Source organism: Drosophila eugracilis, unplaced genomic scaffold (assembly GCF_018153835.1).
Source record: "Drosophila eugracilis isolate 14026-0451.02 unplaced genomic scaffold, ASM1815383v1 contig_952, whole genome shotgun sequence".
Taxonomy (NCBI): Eukaryota; Metazoa; Arthropoda; class Insecta; order Diptera; family Drosophilidae; genus Drosophila; species Drosophila eugracilis.
This window is the reverse complement of record NW_024573870.1, coordinates 853,709-870,317: the sequence shown is the minus strand read 5'-3', so window position 1 is coordinate 870,317 and position 16,609 is coordinate 853,709. Positions and strand designations below refer to the sequence as shown.

The 16,609-nt window shown below is 44.7% G+C and overlaps 6 protein-coding genes across 7 annotated transcripts; 3 read left to right on the top strand and 3 right to left on the bottom strand.

The window, feature by feature from the left end:
• Positions 1-229: 229 nt before the first annotated feature.
• LOC108107024 (coiled-coil domain-containing protein 102A) lies at positions 230-5,880 on the bottom strand. Of its 2 annotated transcripts, XM_017214371.2 has the most exons (9): positions 5,589-5,880; positions 5,456-5,526; positions 5,354-5,393; positions 4,762-5,276; positions 4,499-4,702; positions 4,109-4,445; positions 1,548-1,714; positions 791-1,409; positions 230-588 (listed from the first exon to the last, which is right to left on the bottom strand). In XM_017214371.2, the coding sequence occupies exons 1-9, from the start codon at positions 5,727-5,729 to the stop codon at positions 580-582; spliced, it is 2,103 nt and encodes a 700-aa protein (XP_017069860.2). In that variant the 5' UTR covers positions 5,730-5,880; the 3' UTR covers positions 230-579. The 2 variants fall into 2 exon arrangements, with proteins under 2 accessions (XP_017069860.2, XP_017069861.2); XM_017214372.2 differs by lacking the exon at positions 791-1,409.
• LOC108107026 (glutaryl-CoA dehydrogenase, mitochondrial) lies at positions 2,479-4,027 on the top strand. The gene is given in 3 exon segments (XM_017214374.2): positions 2,479-3,023; positions 3,025-3,040; positions 3,146-4,027. Coding segments are annotated over 3 exon segments (1,254 nt in total). The 5' UTR covers positions 2,479-2,579; the 3' UTR covers positions 3,940-4,027.
• Positions 5,881-6,252: 372 nt separating the features above from the next.
• On the top strand, positions 6,253-7,018 carry LOC108107170 (PHD finger-like domain-containing protein 5A). The gene is made up of 4 exons (XM_017214585.2): positions 6,253-6,388; positions 6,466-6,656; positions 6,718-6,803; positions 6,932-7,018. The coding sequence occupies exons 1-4, from the start codon at positions 6,337-6,339 to the stop codon at positions 6,936-6,938; spliced, it is 336 nt and encodes a 111-aa protein (XP_017070074.1). The 5' UTR covers positions 6,253-6,336; the 3' UTR covers positions 6,939-7,018.
• Positions 6,958-8,046, bottom strand: LOC108107169 (coatomer subunit epsilon). The gene has a single exon (XM_017214584.2). The coding sequence runs from the start codon at positions 7,959-7,961 to the stop codon at positions 7,041-7,043; it is 921 nt and encodes a 306-aa protein (XP_017070073.1). The 5' UTR covers positions 7,962-8,046; the 3' UTR covers positions 6,958-7,040.
• A 209-nt stretch (positions 8,047-8,255) lies between these two features.
• On the top strand, positions 8,256-9,607 carry LOC108106991 (kynurenine formamidase). Its single transcript, XM_017214329.1, has 2 exons — positions 8,256-8,629; positions 8,679-9,607. Exons 1-2 carry the CDS (start codon positions 8,503-8,505, stop codon positions 9,452-9,454), a joined length of 903 nt encoding a protein of 300 aa, XP_017069818.1. The 5' UTR covers positions 8,256-8,502; the 3' UTR covers positions 9,455-9,607.
• Positions 9,474-16,605, bottom strand: LOC108106989 (daxx-like protein). The gene is made up of 4 exons (XM_017214326.2): positions 16,280-16,605; positions 11,185-15,385; positions 10,945-11,125; positions 9,474-10,717 (listed from the first exon to the last, which is right to left on the bottom strand). The coding sequence occupies exons 1-4, from the start codon at positions 16,328-16,330 to the stop codon at positions 10,105-10,107; spliced, it is 5,046 nt and encodes a 1,681-aa protein (XP_017069815.2). The 5' UTR covers positions 16,331-16,605; the 3' UTR covers positions 9,474-10,104.
• Between the last annotated feature and the right edge of the window lie 4 nt (positions 16,606-16,609).

The following is a 16,609-nucleotide window of genomic DNA, read 5'->3' as shown; positions in this document are numbered from 1 at the left end:
CCTGCATTATGCTTTAATACGTATATATGTCGGTATATCTGTTATTAAGTCTGTTCATTTTGAATCAAGGCAAGGGTTTCTGATGAGGATGAAGGCCTGCAAGGGAGATCTGATCCTTACAACCGTTTTATCTGCGAGTTAAGCTCATAGAGATATGGCCAGCAAAAGCAGTTTAATTAGTTATCTTTAAATTAAATGGAATATTGAAGATAAAACTGACAGTTTGGTCTAATCTTATGATGGGAATTAGTACCAAAACTAAACATATCTTAGTTTATTAATAAGTATTTGTAAAAAAGTATACAATATTTTAGAATATAGTAAAATGTTTTTCATTCTGCGTTAGTTTTAACTTACTTATGAAACAACTAAGGAACCAGTCGGTAAGAGCCCCAAATATAAACTAGGAATGCGGATCACATTTGGGGCTGCTGCTCTACCAACCTTAAAGTACTTTCGCATGCTTGAAATTAATACTAAATGTGTAATACCATTACTGTCCCTTCGAATGTCTTTGCTTTATTTTAATCGCTGTTGCCCTCGGTCTCATCGTCCAGCAGCAAGCTTGTCGAACCATAGCTACGGAGTCTGAAATTTAAAACATTTATAATTAATTTATAATTAAAAATAACACCAAAGGTTAAAAAAAGAGAACGGTTAGTATATAAGTTTAGTTTGCTTTTTAATAACTAAAAACTTCAATTGTTTATAAGAAAATATTATACAAAATTCACAACCGAATACTTTTCAGTGTCAGTTTGAGTGATCACTTCACCTCCTCCAATCTCACCTCGTCGTCGGATACTTTGAGGCCATCTAGATTAATGCTGTTCCTGGCATATCCCGCGCCCTGTTCCTTCTCATAAAGCTGCCTGTTCAGCTCATCCTTGCTTGAAGCCGAGCTGCTTCCTCCGTTGGTCATTCCCTTCAACGGCAGAGCGAGATTCGCCCTACTGGCATTGCTTCCTGCGCTTCCGTATCGTCCATTTCCGGATCGTTGTCTTTGATGATGGTGATGGTGCTGTCCGTGTGGATTATCAAACTTCTGTTTGGCCCGCTCGAACTCTAAGTTCCGGGACTTTGACTCAAATATGTTCTCCTCCAGATGCGTGGGCTTAGCGTCATAGAAGGCAGCGGCTGCCGCAGCCGCCGCCGCTGCTGATGCCGCTGCACTGCTCTGCTGCTGCTGGAGGAGCGTCCTCTCCGTGTGACTGGATCTCTTGACAGAAGCTGCATGATGCGCAGCTGCATCACTGCCATTGTGAGAGCTCCTCAAGCAGGCCTGCGAGTCATCAAAGATCTGGCGGAGATCGTTGATGTTCGGTAGAACATCGTTGGGCAGTTCCACGGCAATCTTATTCCTCAACTGCACCCCGCCCAATCCCCGCAACTGGGGACTCGGAGCACGCCTTAATTCAGTGGGTTAAGTATGGGTTAGGTGTTAGGTTATTAGCAAAGCCAGCACCAGTGAAACGTTAGTTGTTATTAGAGTTAGTCAAAGGACTTATTGTTATGTACAAGAATGTAAAATTATCTGCTGGTCCTACCTGTTCTGCAAGTGCTGTATCTGAACCTGCAGCCCTTCAGTCTGACCCACTAGCTCATCGTTGGAACGCTGCAATCGACGCACTTGGTTGACTGCCGAATCCAGTTCATCTTCAGCGCCTGCTAGCTCCCTTTTGAGCTCTTCAACACGCTGGCGAAGACGCTTGACCTGCAAGAAAAAAGTAAGTTGATTTTTCGATTGATAGAAAGAAGGAAATGTTTCACAAATTTGCAATAAAGATAAATAACTTAAATAATGTTAAATATAAATAAATAATTCAGTAATTATCCATTCCTTCTGCTTCTGAAAATGGGTAGATAATGCTAACCTATAAATGTTTTTTATTCCAAATAAACTAATTAACTGAACACATCTCGACTTATGCAAATCATATTCTACTGATTATTAGATAACATTAAAATAAGCAGTTTTGCAAAACAGAACCAGATTTACCTTCAATGCTACGACAATTATTATTTAGTATTGTTAACAATATAAAATAAATGAAACAATTTTCCTTAATATGTCATATATTGCATTTATATTAGTAATTAATTAATTTTGATAATCATTTAAAAAGTCTTTTATACGTCTTATTTACGTATTTACTCACATCTCTTAGCATAAAGAGACCCAAATAAAACAACAATACAAGGGGCGGGTCTTGCAGTCGGCAATCCGACTGATAAGCAGACGACCCCCGCCAAGTCGTGATAAGCCTCAAAATTGGAAAAATTTCCTCCCATTCGCTTCACTCTTGGTTTCTATCGTCAAGTCGAAAATAAATGCGATAATGCGAAAAATTTAGAACCCGCAGAATAAGATTAAGATCGGGCATAACGACAATATTACTTCTGGGTAAACAAAGCGTAGCAAAGAGAAGAGTCCGCGAGAAGAACGGGCAGCAGCCACAAAAGCTCTCGCTGTAGACTGGAGCTTTCTTCATTCTCTCGCCGAACGTCGAATCGAGCAGCTGTTCCCCTGAGAACCGGCTGATTAGTTGCAAGCAAACACACAGAACGGAAAAGGAATAATGATTGCGCAAAGTGTAATCAGCAAACTGCGGCCCTGTGCTCGACGTTTGGCCAGCACGAGCTCCACAGCTCCCAAGTTCAACTGGCAAGATCCACTGAATCTTGAGAGCCAGTTAACCGAGGAGGAGGTGGCTATTCGGGACGCTTTCCGCGGCTACTGTCAGGCGGAGTTACTGCCGCGCGTTAAGATGGCCAACCGCCTGGAGACGTTTGACAAGAAAATCATGGAGGAGATCGGCAGCTTGGGGGTCCTTGGCTGCACCATTAAGGGATACGGTTGCGCCGGAGTATCCAGTGTCGCTTACGGACTGCTGACCCGAGAGGTGGAGCGCGTAGACTCCGCTTATCGGTCCGCCGTAAGTGTCCAGAGTTCTCTGGCCATGGGCGCCATTTACGACTTCGGCTCCGAGGAGCAAAAGCAACGCTATCTGCCCAGTATGGCCGGAGGGCAAACTAATTGGTGAGGATTTGATTTATAATATTAAATAATATATAATGCAGACGTTTGCCGGATAAATCCTGAATTAACCAATATAACTAAGACCATTTTTCGTCCTTATCTCAGGTGCCTTTGGCCTTACTGAACCCAACCATGGCAGTGATCCTGCCGGTATGGAGACCAGAGCCAAATACGATAGCAAAAGCAAGACATACATTCTGAACGGATCCAAGACATGGATTACCAGTGCGCCCATCGCCGACGTCATAGTCGTATGGGCCAAATGCGAAGATGGTAAGGTTCGTGGTTTTCTGGTGGACCGCAAATTATCCGGAAAAGGATTGGACACACCCAAGATCGAGGGAAAGTTCTCGCTTCGTGCTTCTCCCACGGGAATGATCTTATTAGATGATGTTCGAGTGCCGGAACAGCAGTTGCTCCCCAACGTGGCGGGCTTTAGCGGACCCTTCACCTGTCTGAATAATGCACGCTATGGAATTGCTTGGGGAGCCTTGGGCGCTGCGGAAACCTGCGTAGAGATTGCTCGTCAGTACACACTGGATCGTAAGCAATTCGGACGCCCTTTGGCTGCCAACCAGTTGATCCAGAAAAAGCTGGCAGATGCCACCACGGAGATTTCCTTGGGCCTGCAAGCCTGTCTGCATGTGGGCCGACTGAAGGATCAGAAGCTGCACACGCCCGAGATGATTTCCCTTTTGAAGCGGAATAACACTGGAAAGTCCCTGGATATTGCCCGCCAAATGAGGGATATGCTAGGTGGTAATGGCATCAGCGATGAATACCATGTGATCAGGCATGTAATGAACTTGGAGTCGGTTAATACCTATGAGGGCACGCACGATATACACGCTTTGATTCTGGGACGAGCCATTACAGGACTGGCGGCATTTGCTAACTAATCAGTTTTTATGGAGGTTACTGAAGGACTGCATTTACTAATTTGTTTTATGTTTCAGTGTCAACGTGAATAAATGTTAATCAACTACAGTTTCCCTAGGCTGATAAGCTGATATGCGTAATCTGATCCATATATCATCTGATAAGATTTTTGGGTGTGGATTTACTCACCTCCGCCTCGTACTGTTCTGCACGACGCACGGCATGTCCCAACTCCGTATTCGTTTCGGCCAGCAGCTTCTTTAGCTTGGCGTGTGACATCTTCACCTCACTAATCTCTTTGTTGCGCTCGGAAAGTTCCTGCTGCAAGGCTCGCAGCTCCACGTCATTAGCCTGCATAGGTCGACACTTGCGATCGGAACGTTCTTGATAATCTCGCAATTCTGCTCGTAGTTTTTTGTTGTCGCGTTCCATGGCCAGTTTCTCCGACTCCAGTCGCTCGCGCTTGCCCCATTCAGAGGCGTTCTCCGCCTGAAGGTGCTCCAGCTCAGTGCGAAGTTCCGTGAGGCTAAAAAAATACAAGTTAGACTCCGGGCGAGCTAAAAAAGTTTTCCTTCTTACCGACGCTCAAGATTTTCACGAGCGGCAATCTCTTCCTGGAGGGAGTTGTTAACGATGCGCATCTCAGCGCGATGCTGTTCCTGAAGAGTAAGAAGTTCACGCACCGCCTCCTGTTTGGCCGAACGCATCTCCTCCTGGCGTCCGCGCACATCCTGGATCTCAAGGGTTAATTTCTCGATGCTCTTGTGCAGCTCCAGCTTTTCACTATAAAAAATACATTGAATTCCTTCAATCTTTGTTTTTAAAGATCCCAGTTTGCTTACTCTCTTTCCGCTTGAAGGGTTTTCTGTGCCTCGTCTAGACGCAACTGTAGCATTGATATTTTCTGCATTAAGTAATCTTCGTCGAAGTCGTCCTTAGACAACTGCTGAATTAGACGCTTCTCTTCGGCAGCCGCCGCCTCATCCAACTCAGTTATGTGCTTTGGCATAGCCCCTTTAAGAGCAAACTCCTCGATGTCCAGGTCCTTTACATCACTGGGCAACTTGGTGACTAAGCCATCCTCACTATTGACATTCTTCAAGCCATCCGATGAGATGTCCGGCGAGCAATTGGCATCCCGACCCTCCGCATCTTCGCTTGTGTCGGCCCGGTGGAACTGGCCGGCATGCTTCATCATCAACGAGTGCACTTTCTCCATCTCCTTCTTCAACTGCGTGATCTGCAGCTCGAGATCGTTCTTCTCCCGCTTCAGGGAGTGGGCTTCCTTCATGGCGCCGTCCAGTTTGAGGCTCAGCTGCTTTGACTCTTCTCTGGCCTTGTTCCGCTCGTTGCGGACCTTTGAAAAGTGAAAAGATTTGTTATTGGATTCGAATGGTATTGAACCAACATAAATGCCATGGCAACCGCGATTACCTTACTCCATTTCTCCCGCCAGTTTGCAGTGCAATCGGACCTGGATTAAGAAGTGTTTTGATAAACAGAAAGGTTTGATCAGTAGCAGCTTCTGCAACTTACCACCACTTCATGGTCTTCTCCATCTGCGCCGCCCTGGCTCGAGCCTCGTGCAGTTCCCTTTGCCTCTGAGACTGGTGGACGATATAGGAGTTTAACATATGTGAATTCTGAAATCATATATCCCGTCTCATACCTCCCGTGCTTCCCACTCCGTCTCTCCATATCTTGCCGACATGGTGGTCCCAATAACGCCTACGCCGCCCACTTCGTTGCGTCTGCTGCCGCCCACCGGTGCAGCAGCTGCACTTTGCGTCGTGGAAGCAGCCTGCGACATTTCGCTGGTATGCTCCGTTGATCCCGGTTGTTGTTCTTTATCCCTTTCAACTGCCTAGCTGAACTGTAGCATTGTGGGCGTGTTTCTTTCAGATTTATGGAACAAAGATGAAACTGAATACAGAAAAATAAATTGAACTGTTGTTGTTTACTAGTCGCTGTGAATGGTTAAACTGCAACTACCCAGAGTTGTCAAGTTTTTTCTTACACCTGCTGACCGTTCATCATTACCATTATTGTTTATATCAAAAAATGATCGACAGACTTTTGAAGACTTCTTAATTTTTAGCATTTAACTTAGCGCCTGTAAGCCACAAATACTTAATTTAAATATAATACATTTAAATTTTAAAATATTACCATTTTTATTATTTAAAGTCTCAAAAGTTAATTTTTTACAAACAGCTATAAAGTTAAATAAATTGTTTTCTTGTGTCTCGAAGACTCATAAGGTATTCGACAATAACGAGTGGCCTTATTATTTACTTTGTACGCTTGTCAACCCTACAAACGAAAAGAATTAACACAAAAACGGTAACACTAAAAAAGCCGCTACATTAAATTGGATTGTTTTTCTGATTCTTAACTGCAAAAGCTACTTTTAAACCATGGCCAAACATCATCCGGATTTGATCTTTTGTCGCAAGCAACCTGGTGTGGGTGAGTTTTTAAATATAAAGTGTAACAATTCCTGGCAATTAAAGAATAAATAAATTTTCGTTTATTCCATGCGGCAGCCATTGGACGCCTGTGCGAAAAAGACGACGGAAAGTGTGTGATCTGTGACTCCTACGTCAGGCCCTGTACCCTTGTTCGAATCTGCGATGAATGCAACTATGGATCATATCAGGGAAGGTGCGTTATCTGCGGCGGACCTGGAGTTTCGGATGCCTACTACTGCAAGTCCTGTACCATTCAGGAAAAGGACGTAAGTAACTAGTCAATTCTACAGGAAACTGTTGTATTACTGTCTATTTTGGTTTGTCCAGCGAGACGGTTGCCCCAAAATCGTGAATCTAGGTAGTTCCAAGACTGATCTCTTCTACGAACGCAAGAAATATGGATTCAAACAGAAGTGAGTATCCAAAACAATACAAGAAAAATATCGGGAAAAACATCACTTTTTCTCTAATGAAATCACCATATTATTAGAAATATACCTGTTCTTTTAAAAAGGCCACTAATATACTTTTCTCTTTACAGCTACTGATGTGCTCTCCACTACCTCATACATTTCTAATAAATTTTTATTGTAGTTTAATACATAAACAGAAGGTTTTGATAAATGAATATTTGAAATTTTAACTTATGTCTAGACGGCCAGCAGTTTCTCGCCACCATCGAGGTCGTACTGCAGGCATAGGCGATCAAACTCTGCCGACTTCTTGTCTAGATCGGTGACAAAGTCGCTCTTGGGATAGAACTGCCGCAGCTGTTCTAGATTTCGGTTAACAGCTTCTTCCGGCTTAGCCGTGAGGTGGGCAAGCACCATAAGATTAATCAGGGTATCGTAGTCGTTGTGCTTCTTCAACAGCGATTCTCGCAGCACGGATTCGGCCTCCTCGTACCGCTCCAGGCCCAGATGAACCACAGCCTGGCCGTTGAGCAGGGCCGGAGTGGGCTTAAACTTTTCACAGAACTCCTGGTAAATGTGGAAGGCGTCCTGCATCTGCTCTGTGCCTTGGGCAAGGGCTACCCACGCTTGAGCCAGTTGCGTTAGCGTGGCGTCGTCGCTGATTTCCTGCATCTTGGCAACTAGCTGCTTGGCCAAATCCACTCTTTGCAGGCGCAGCAAGCATTGGACCGACAGAGCCATGGATTCCAGATTGGTGGAGCCGTGCAGGATCTTTAAGGCGTTCTCGAACTGACCATCATAACAGTAGACAATGGAGGTGGCGATGTGCCAGATGTTGGTCTCATCCTCATCCCCGGCCACCTTGTCAGTGAGCTTCTCCAGCAACTCCTCCGTTCGCGAAGGTTGCTCAAAAGCTTCGTGCACCAATCGCAAAGCCTGTAGCGGAGTAGAATTGTTCTCCTTAATGTCTGAGGCCACAATACGCCCAGAATCGATGGCCAAGTAAGAAAGATACATGTAGGATAACAGCTCCGACCCAGCGGTTCCCTGCTCCGGCAGCACAAAGTTTATTGAGCCCATGAAGTTACCGATGTAGTACTCGTTGCGGGCATCGAATAGCACCGAGTTGGAGTCATCTTCGTTCTGTTGTCTGCTCATTTTGGGAATTCTTTCTAAATTGTCAAAGAAAAACACAACTTTTGTTTTTTCGGATGGGCTGAGTTGGCCGTCGAGTTGTCAAAGTGTGAACGTTGCACTTTAATTAAAAAAAACCAATTCAAACCATATGGCAACGCTAATCCGCCACCACAGCGTCAAGTTAAGTTAAAAATTACTTTAAAGCCGATTTAAGCAAATAACTATTTTATTGTACTTAAGTTCTTTTTTTTAATTCAAAATAAAGTATAAGGTTCAAATAAATTTTCAATTTCTCTGGCTACGCCCCTGGTATTTAGTGTTGTAAAACGTCATCGCCTAGATCAATTCCACATCCGGATATTTGCACGAAAGCTCAATTACATGTTAAAAGCTAACGGTTTTACCAACCGGTTTAACTAGTGGTTACAAATCAGCTTAGATATTGCATTACATTTGACCGCAAAACACAGTACTATATAAAATTAGCCTCAGCTTGACTTAAGTTGAAACTACTTTGCCTTTCTAATCTCAAATTTGTAACCTGGGGGTTATCTTATAAGAAATGTACAATCCGAAGAGCAAAGACCTTGTACGGGAGTATTTTCCAAGTTTTCATACCACCAGGTTCCAGGATCAACCGGATCCGCATATTGCCGTGCAAGAGCACTTTATACGAGTGACCAAACAGCGTGAGTATGGACTCTCTTGAAAGAATCAAACTTAAGCAAAAAATTTCAGATGAAAGAGATTTGACCCAGAAAGACGGTATAAATGTGGACCACTTGCGATATGGAGAAGGTCGCCAGTTGGTAGATATCTTCTACAACAAAAACACCAGCAGTCATGCACCACTTTTTGTGTTCGTGCACGGTGGCTACTGGCAGATGATGGATATCAGCACATCCTGTTCCCTCGTGGGTCCTCTAGTGCGGCATGGATACCGAGTAGCTGTTATGGACTACAATCTGTGCCCGGCAGTCACTCTCGAAAAGCTGATTCAGGAGTTCACTGAGTTCCTCAACTGGATCTTTGACTACGCTGAACTGACCAATGTTATGGAGATCCACTTCGCAGGACACTCGGCCGGCGCCCACATGCTGGCCCATGTACTAAAGGGCATTCAAGCAGTAAGCCCTCAAAGAAGCAAGAAAGTAGAGGCTTTGATCTTCTTGTGCGGGGTTTATGATCTAAGGGAACTGTACAATCTAGAGTCGGTTAATCCGAACAATATTTTGGGACTTAACGAGCGGAACGTGCAGTCCGTTTCTCCAATGCTGTGGGAATACAACGATGTGGCGATTTGGAGCTCCACCAAGATGTACGTGGTGGCCGCCGAAAATGACAGTCCCACCTTTATCGAGCAGAGTCGTCGCTATGCCGAGCTGTTGAATAAAAATGGTTTCAAAGCTACCTTTAAGATCTTTCCAAAGTATGACCACTTCGACATTATCGAAGAGACGGCCATCGACGAATCGGAAATTTCCCGGTTCCTGCGAAATATCCGCTCGGAATAACAAAAAAAAAAGCAAAATCTTCAGTTATCATTTCTCACCGTTCTGTTTAATTTGTACAACTAACTTAGACTAGTAGTATTCCATATGTACATTAGCGTATTTTGTGGTTTGTACACAACGGTACGGACTTTGCAATAAATTAGCTTTTCGGTATTTGTACAGAGAATTAAATTACAGAAAATTGTTAAGGGTTGAAGTAATGTTCTTACAATACAATAGTGAATTACAAAATAATTTTTAACAAATGCTGAAAGTTTGTTGACGAGTTTACATTTTGTTTTTGGTAACGCTGTCAGTTGATTCCGCTAAATTTTAAATAATTGGAATTCAATGGCAAAGTTTTTCTTGAATGCATGCATATATGTACACGTTTTAGCTGAAAGGCCGATCAGTGTATGGTGCTTATGACAGATTATTTAATTTAAAAATTCAAATATTAATTACTGATTTTGTTATTTTTTTAATAGTACATTTAATTAACAATTAAGATTATTTAAAAACGCACCAACAAACTCATTTTTTTTGCAATATGCGGTTATTGGCCGTTAAAGGAAATAAATAATAGTAGGCAAAAACCGAACCTAAACGGAAATAAATTGAATAAATAAACTTAGCTAGGGCTGCAGGCATTTCTGCGGGTACGACTCTTTCTATGACTCCTCATCCGAAATGATGATCTCGTCAGCAATGACAGGCATAGCACTAGGCATGGGATTGGGTCTTGTGTGCAGGTTTTGCCCATGGACGAAGTTGGCGTTCAGACTAGAGACGGACATTATCTTCAGTTTGCCGTTCGGCGGGGTTTCAACATACTTATTGCCAGTCTCGTCTCTCGTTATATCTATCACATTTCGTTCGGCGGGCGCCAATGCATCATTCTTTGGTGATGTTACTGCTTCCACCTCGGAGTCGGTATCACTCAGTTCTCCGTTACCGTTGAATTTATCCACGAAATCGTCCACATCTTCCTCCTCGTCTTCCGAGTCCGATTCCGCCTCGGAGTCATCCCCGTCGTCGACGGCCTTACAGATCTTTGTATCGATCGACCGTTTTCTTCTGACCTTCTCACGAGAAATCTTCATTAGGGCAGCGAGGGCTGCCGCTTTAGCTGCTGCCTGGGCGCTTGTACAGGGCTTGTCGTCGTCTTGTGCCAAAGCAGCCAGCTTGACAGCTTCCTCCTCAGCCTTTTCCTGCCTTAGTTTTTTCTCCTTAAGCCGCGCCTCCTGACGCTCTTCCGCATTGAGATCCTGCTCGCGGGCGTACCTAAAATGGTATAAAATATTAGATTTGAAAATTTTATTGAATTCAGCACTGCTTCTGTTATCGTGGGGGCTATAATATATCACTTTCATTTTCAAATGCATATTGCTTTAAAATTCGTACTATAAAGTGAAATAAAGTCTTAATTTGGAAACTGTCAAAAATGGAATACTAATATTTAAAAAACCTCATTGAACAGAGCAGATCTGAAATTCTTAATTTGTGCTCACTTTTCCAAGACATCACTTATTTTGGTTTGATTTTTGTTATTCTCCTTCAGCTTGGCAAGCAGCACAGGATCACTGGAAGCTGGATCCTTGACATTTGCAGTAAAGTGCGTTACGGTTTCATACAAATCCGTCTTCCTGCGCGACTGTAACATTCGTCCGACTTTGGCAAAGGCATCATAAGCTGTAATAAAAAACGTTTTATGCTTTATAGTCATACTTTATTTACAACCTGAGTCTTACCGATTCTCTTCATCTCGAAGCTGGCTAGTCCAAGTTTCTTCTGTTCGTTGCATTGCTCGAGAATCTGAAGGACATCATGGTAGTCGGGGAACTCCTTCATCCTGTTTACAAAAGCCGACAGAGAGCGATTGAAGTGTGGATAGTCCGTATCCTTAAACTGGATGGGCTGTTTCATATGGCGACGGGCTTTTTTGCTCTCGCCCGTTAGATCACAGATTTTCTCGTATATTTGGCAGGCGCGTTTTTTAAAACGCTCCACCTGAAGATAACAGGAGTCGTCGGCGTTTAAGTCTACATCAGACTCCTCCATTATCTTAATGCGCTTGATAATGGAGTAAAGTGTTCGGTTCATGTGCCGAAGGCGTTCATCCAATCGTTTATCGTCAGCGGTCTCAGGTTCCTGCTCGTCTTCCACCTCTTCCACATCGTCGTCCTGATCGTTTTCCCTTACAGGAGTCTGCTCTAGCGACCTTACCTTTACCGCGGTCTGAGCATCCACGGGTGCGGATGCTCGGGGAGGTGGTTGTTGTGCCTTTTCTGTATAGACTGCATGAAATTCTCGCCTTGCCCGTAGGTCATCCACTACATTCTTAAGGTGTACGTACATCATGTCCGAATCGTTTCTGATCCTCATCATGGCCAATTCTACGGACTGACGAAACTCACGCGAAATCACAAAGCTCTCGGGCACACTGTAGTAATACTTGGTCAATTTTCCTTTAGCCAAGCGTTCCATGTCCTCCGACTTATCCAACTCGCGACACAGGTTTATTAGTGCCGAGTATTCAGTTATAAAAGGAGGTCTTGCTTGTGGAATAGCTTCTCTGGGCTTTATGGGAATACAATTTTCTTTCTTTCGCTTTTCTGGAGGCGTTTCTGGCAGTTCATCTAAATCTACAATTTCCGAGACATGGGCAGATTCTTTTGTGGGAGTCATCAAAGCAGGTCTTTTCCGTTTACTGGGTTGTTTAGATACAGTAATCGATTCCATATACGAAGTCTTCTCCATGGTGTTTGTACTGCGCTCCGTATCCTGTTTTTCCGTGGGCGGCGTAGTGGGCGGTGACTCTACTAGGACAATTGTTGGCGTAGATGTCGACTGCAATTGCTCTCGCTGCCGTTGCTGCTGCTGTTGTTGCACGAGAAGGTGCCTCCGCCATTCCTCGTCAGATTTCTTAAGCACGGTGATGGGTTGGATGCGCTTGACAATGCTAGCTGGAGCCTTGGTCACCGGTGAAATGCTAGCTCCTGGCAAGGAATTTAATTTGAAGACAGCCGCTTTAGCTAGCTGCTGTTGTTGAACTGAAGTCGAAATTCCAGCTGGAGGTGGAGTTGTCGTGGGCGTTAGTTGTGGAGTAATGCTTGTGGTGGGTGGCAGATTCAGCAGTAGGGGCTCATTTAAGGCGGCAGCACAATGTGGTGGAGTGGCCAGAAGACGCTGCGGGGGAGTGGCACTGGTGGTAAAACTCTGGTGATGCGTTGAAGTCAGCGGAGAAGTAACTGGCTTGAGTTGTGTGCTTCTGAAAGGCATAGTTCGGGCAGCACCCAGAATTGGAGTTGTGGGGATGACAGCTCGAGACACCTGTGACTTTATTTGGAAGCTGCCTTTGTTGTTTGAGGGCATAGGCGTAATCTTGGCTACTGTCATGGGTCGCACCATCGGTGGACCGTGTGCCAATGGGGGAGTTTGCGTTGTTGTATGCGGTGGTTGCTGCTTTTGAACTACGTGAGCAGGTGGTGGCGTCTGCTGTGGAATAATCGGCTTTGTGGAAATCTTCGTCGTCATGGGCGATCTGGGCAACATGGGTAGTTTTTGAATCGTCATCGATTTGTGTGTGATTTGGTTAACAGTGGGCACAGACGGCGGCTGAGCCGGTTTCTTTGGACTTATTACAGAAGTCAGCAGTTGTTGAGCCATCTGTGTCTTTGGTGGCTGCTGTTGGACCACAGAAAATGGATTTTGTTGCAATGGTTGTACTCGCAGCATCTTTGGCAGCTGAGGTGGGACCAAAATTCCTTTCTGTTGCTGGGGCATTTGACCCACGTTCTTTGGTGGAAACTGTTGCTGTTGCTGGAGAGTACCAAGGCTTGGTCTCTGTTGCTGTTGGAGATGTCCCACAAATAATCTTTGCTGTTGATGTTGCCCAAGAGAGCTTAATTGCTGTTGAAGCTGGCCTAGGCAACTCATTTGCTGTTGTGGTTGCTGTTGCGGTTGATCCTGGGTCGTCTTCGTTTGTGGCTGCTGTTGGAGTTGACTTTGGGGGGACTTCTGTTGTTGCTGCTGCTGCTGGACCTGTACCTGGACAGTCTTCTGTTGCTGTGGCTGCTGTTGAAGTTGCCCTAGGCAAATCATCTGTTGTTCTGGTTGCTGTTGGAGCTGGCCCTGGGTCGCCTTCTGTCGTTGTGGCTGTTGTTGGAGTTGACCCTGGGTTGCCTTCTGTTGAGGATGCTGTTGGAACTGACCAAGGGCCATCTTCTGTTGTTGTGGCTGTTGTTGGACCTGCCCCTGGGTTGTCTTCTGTTGTTGAGGCTGTTGTCGGATATGACTCTGGGTCGTCTTTTGCTGTTGTGGCTGCTCTTGTAGATGACCTTTGGTGGTCTTCTGTTGTGGCTGTTGTTGAACTCGACCCTGGGTCATCTTATATTGTTGTGTCGGCTTTTGGAGTTGACTCTGGGTCATTTTTTGAATTGGCTGGGGTTGGGAGCTCTTCTGCTGTTGGGACTGCTGTTGGAGCTGCTCCTGGGCCGTCATCTGTTGTGTCTGCTGTTGGAATAGACTCTTAGTGGTCTTCTGTTGTTGTGGCTGCTGTTGCACTTGACACTGGGTCGACTTCTGTTGTTGTGTCTGCTGCTTTATGTGGCCCTGAGCGGTCCTTTGTTGCTGTGGCTGCTGATAGGGTTGACCTTGGGTCGTCTTCTGTTGATGTGGCGATTGTTGGATTTTATCCTGAGTCGTCTTCTGATTTTGGGGGTGTTTTTGGAGTAGATACTGCGTCGTGTTCCGTTGATGTGGCTGTTGCTGGATTTTATCCGGAGCCGTCTTCTGATTTTGGGGCTGTTGTTGGAGTGGATACTGCGTCGACTTCTGTTGATGTGGCTGTTGTTGGATTTTATCCTGAGTCGTCTTCTGATTTTGGGCTTGTTCCTGGAGCTGACCTTGGGTCGTCTTCTCTTGTTGTGGCTGCTCATGAAGTGAACCCTGGGTTGTTTTCTGTTGTTGCTGCTGTTGAACCTGTTGTTGACTTTGGGAGGGTTTCTGTTGTTGCAGTTGACTCTGGATCCCCTTCTGTGGCTGTTGGCCAACTAAAGCCTTTGGTTGCTGTTGAAACTGTCCTGTGACTGTTGTTTTCTGTTGAGCAGGATGTTGGAGTCGTCCTGTCAGTGTTTGCAATTGGCCGCCCAGTAATTTATGATGCTGTTGCAACTGAGTGCCCACAAATCTTATGGGCTGCTGCACTTGTTGCAATTGTCCCAAAGAAGCCCTTTGTTGCTTTTGTCCTACAACAATCTTTTGTGGGACTTGTGCTGATATAACCTTAGGCGACTGCTGCTGCTGCAATTGTTGCTGAAAGATTTGTGCCATTGAAGCCGTAGGCATTGTTACACCTAGCATTATAGGCTTAATCTGCTGAGGCAGGGCTTGTAACTGTTGCTGAGGCTGACCTATCACAACTGGCGGTTGAATCTTCGCAGGCATCGTTTTCGGAGTGACTCTAATTGGCGACTGGATGACTTTGGGAATTGCTGCCACTCTGATTTGGTTCGCAGGCGTCACCTTCACCTGGTGGCTGGGCACACAGGTTATCACGGCATTTGGGCTAGGCGCCTTGCTACTCACTGACCAGGCCACTTTCTGGGGGGCGCCCATCTTCACCGTGTTCACATTTTTGTTAAAGCTGTTAATAATGTTGTTGTTGTTGTTTTCTGCAAGGGAAATGGTTAAATTTCCATTTGGAGTCAGGATGTTTTTCTGGTGCTTGGTGACAGTGATGCCACTGGGGATGTGCATGGACCGAAGTGGATCCACAGCTACTACTGGAGGTGCCCTTGCAGGTCCTGCCCCTACTCCTTGTACTACTATTGCGGACCCCAGGGAAGCTTTCGGTATGTTAAAAAGTTTGGCTGGTAGACTTTGTCTACTACATGCTGCCAATTGTCGCAGGGGATCCTCAAGTCGTCTTCGCTTGGCTCCTGGCGGCGACTGCAAAAATAATTTTAAACTTTAAATCAAGGCAAATGCAGAAACGTTCTGTTTGGGTGTTAATAAAGCTTAAATTATGGGGAATATTTTCAAAGAGAATAAAAAATAAACATAACATTAAAACTGTATTACAAAAACTGTGCTCTAATATTTGTGGTTTTGCCATTCTTATGTTTTGGAACCGTACACAATCGTACAAACAAATGTAAACAAAACCTAGTGGGATCGTGTTTCTTATTGGTAATAAAAGAAAGTTTACTTTTCAGTAAACTTAAAGATTTTATAGAGTTGGTATAAAGTATTGTTAATAATATAATCCTATATTTTTTTTAATGCAAAACTGCAGGCGACCTGTTGGCTATGCTGCACTTTAAATTTCAATGAAAATATAAACAAACAAAATCCGCAGCTTCAGTGTGTTTGGGTGACTGCGTAGGTGTGTGCGAGAGTATTGGAGAGTTGCGAGCGCGCGAATTGGAGAGTAGGTTTGATTTCCATTCGTATCAGCGGAGACCACTGCTTGTATTTTACCTGTCATATTGCGTCTTAACTACATTCTCTCCAGGAGATGAGAGTCTCCGAACCGTCTCTCCCACACACATACGCTTACTCTTCCACGCCTAACGTAATTAAAGTCCAATATTTTGCCACTGCAATTGCAAGAGTCGCAAAGTCTCCAATTTCATTGTCTGGCAGCACTGGCCACTTTTGCAATTGTGTGAGTGGGGCTCTGCACGTTCATGTCTGCTCACTCTCAATAAAAGCAGCGCGAAAAAATTAATTCCACACTATGTGAAACACGCACACATTCTCAAGTAGCGAGCCTATTTAAATCCAACTGTACTTTTTTACACACACTGACAGTCCGCACCAGCAGGGAAATCGGGAAATTACCTCTTCATCGGACTCTGAGCTTAAATCAACGCATATCACCGATGCAGACATTATTCGCCAGAAGTTGGCAATGGCCCGCACCGAATTTGTTCACTTTACTCGCAGCTCCTCGATTCCGATTCTCTGGCTTTTCTTGGCATTCGGACTCGCTGGGGTTGTCGTTGTTGCCAGCTAGTTTTTCACGCATATGTACACGGCACGTCTGTGTTTTCTCCAAGTTCTGAACACTTATAACTATATGTGGGAATTCTCCCACATATTTATTACGCTCCCAACTGAATGCACTGCATGTGTTTGTTTGTATTGTTGCCTTACAATTGTCAATTTGGA

Excerpts from the sequence above, each read along its gene's own strand:
- LOC108107170 (XM_017214585.2), top strand. The coding sequence starts at position 6,337 with ATGGCCAAACATCATCCGGATTTGATCTTTTGTCGCAAGCAACCTGGT. Across the intron at positions 6,389-6,465 it reads TCGCAAGCAACCTGGTGTGG|CCATTGGACGCCTGTGCGAA; the intron begins GTGAGTTTTTAA and ends TCCATGCGGCAG. Across the intron at positions 6,657-6,717 it reads GTACCATTCAGGAAAAGGAC|CGAGACGGTTGCCCCAAAAT; the intron begins GTAAGTAACTAG and ends TGGTTTGTCCAG.
- LOC108107169 (XM_017214584.2), bottom strand. The coding sequence starts at position 7,961 with ATGAGCAGACAACAGAACGAAGATGACTCCAACTCGGTGCTATTCGAT.
- LOC108106991 (XM_017214329.1), top strand. The coding sequence starts at position 8,503 with ATGTACAATCCGAAGAGCAAAGACCTTGTACGGGAGTATTTTCCAAGT. Across the intron at positions 8,630-8,678 it reads TATACGAGTGACCAAACAGC|ATGAAAGAGATTTGACCCAG; the intron begins GTGAGTATGGAC and ends AAAAAATTTCAG.
- LOC108107024 (XM_017214371.2), bottom strand. The coding sequence starts at position 5,729 with ATGTCGCAGGCTGCTTCCACGACGCAAAGTGCAGCTGCTGCACCGGTG. Across the intron at positions 4,703-4,761 it reads ACCCTTCAAGCGGAAAGAGA|TGAAAAGCTGGAGCTGCACA; the intron begins GTAAGCAAACTG and ends TATTTTTTATAG. Across the intron at positions 4,446-4,498 it reads CGTGAAAATCTTGAGCGTCG|CCTCACGGAACTTCGCACTG; the intron begins GTAAGAAGGAAA and ends GTATTTTTTTAG.
- LOC108106989 (XM_017214326.2), bottom strand. The coding sequence starts at position 16,330 with ATGTCTGCATCGGTGATATGCGTTGATTTAAGCTCAGAGTCCGATGAA. Across the intron at positions 15,386-16,279 it reads GCTCAGAGTCCGATGAAGAG|TCGCCGCCAGGAGCCAAGCG; the intron begins GTAATTTCCCGA and ends TTATTTTTGCAG. Across the intron at positions 11,126-11,184 it reads CTTCGAGATGAAGAGAATCG|CTTATGATGCCTTTGCCAAA; the intron begins GTAAGACTCAGG and ends TTTTTATTACAG.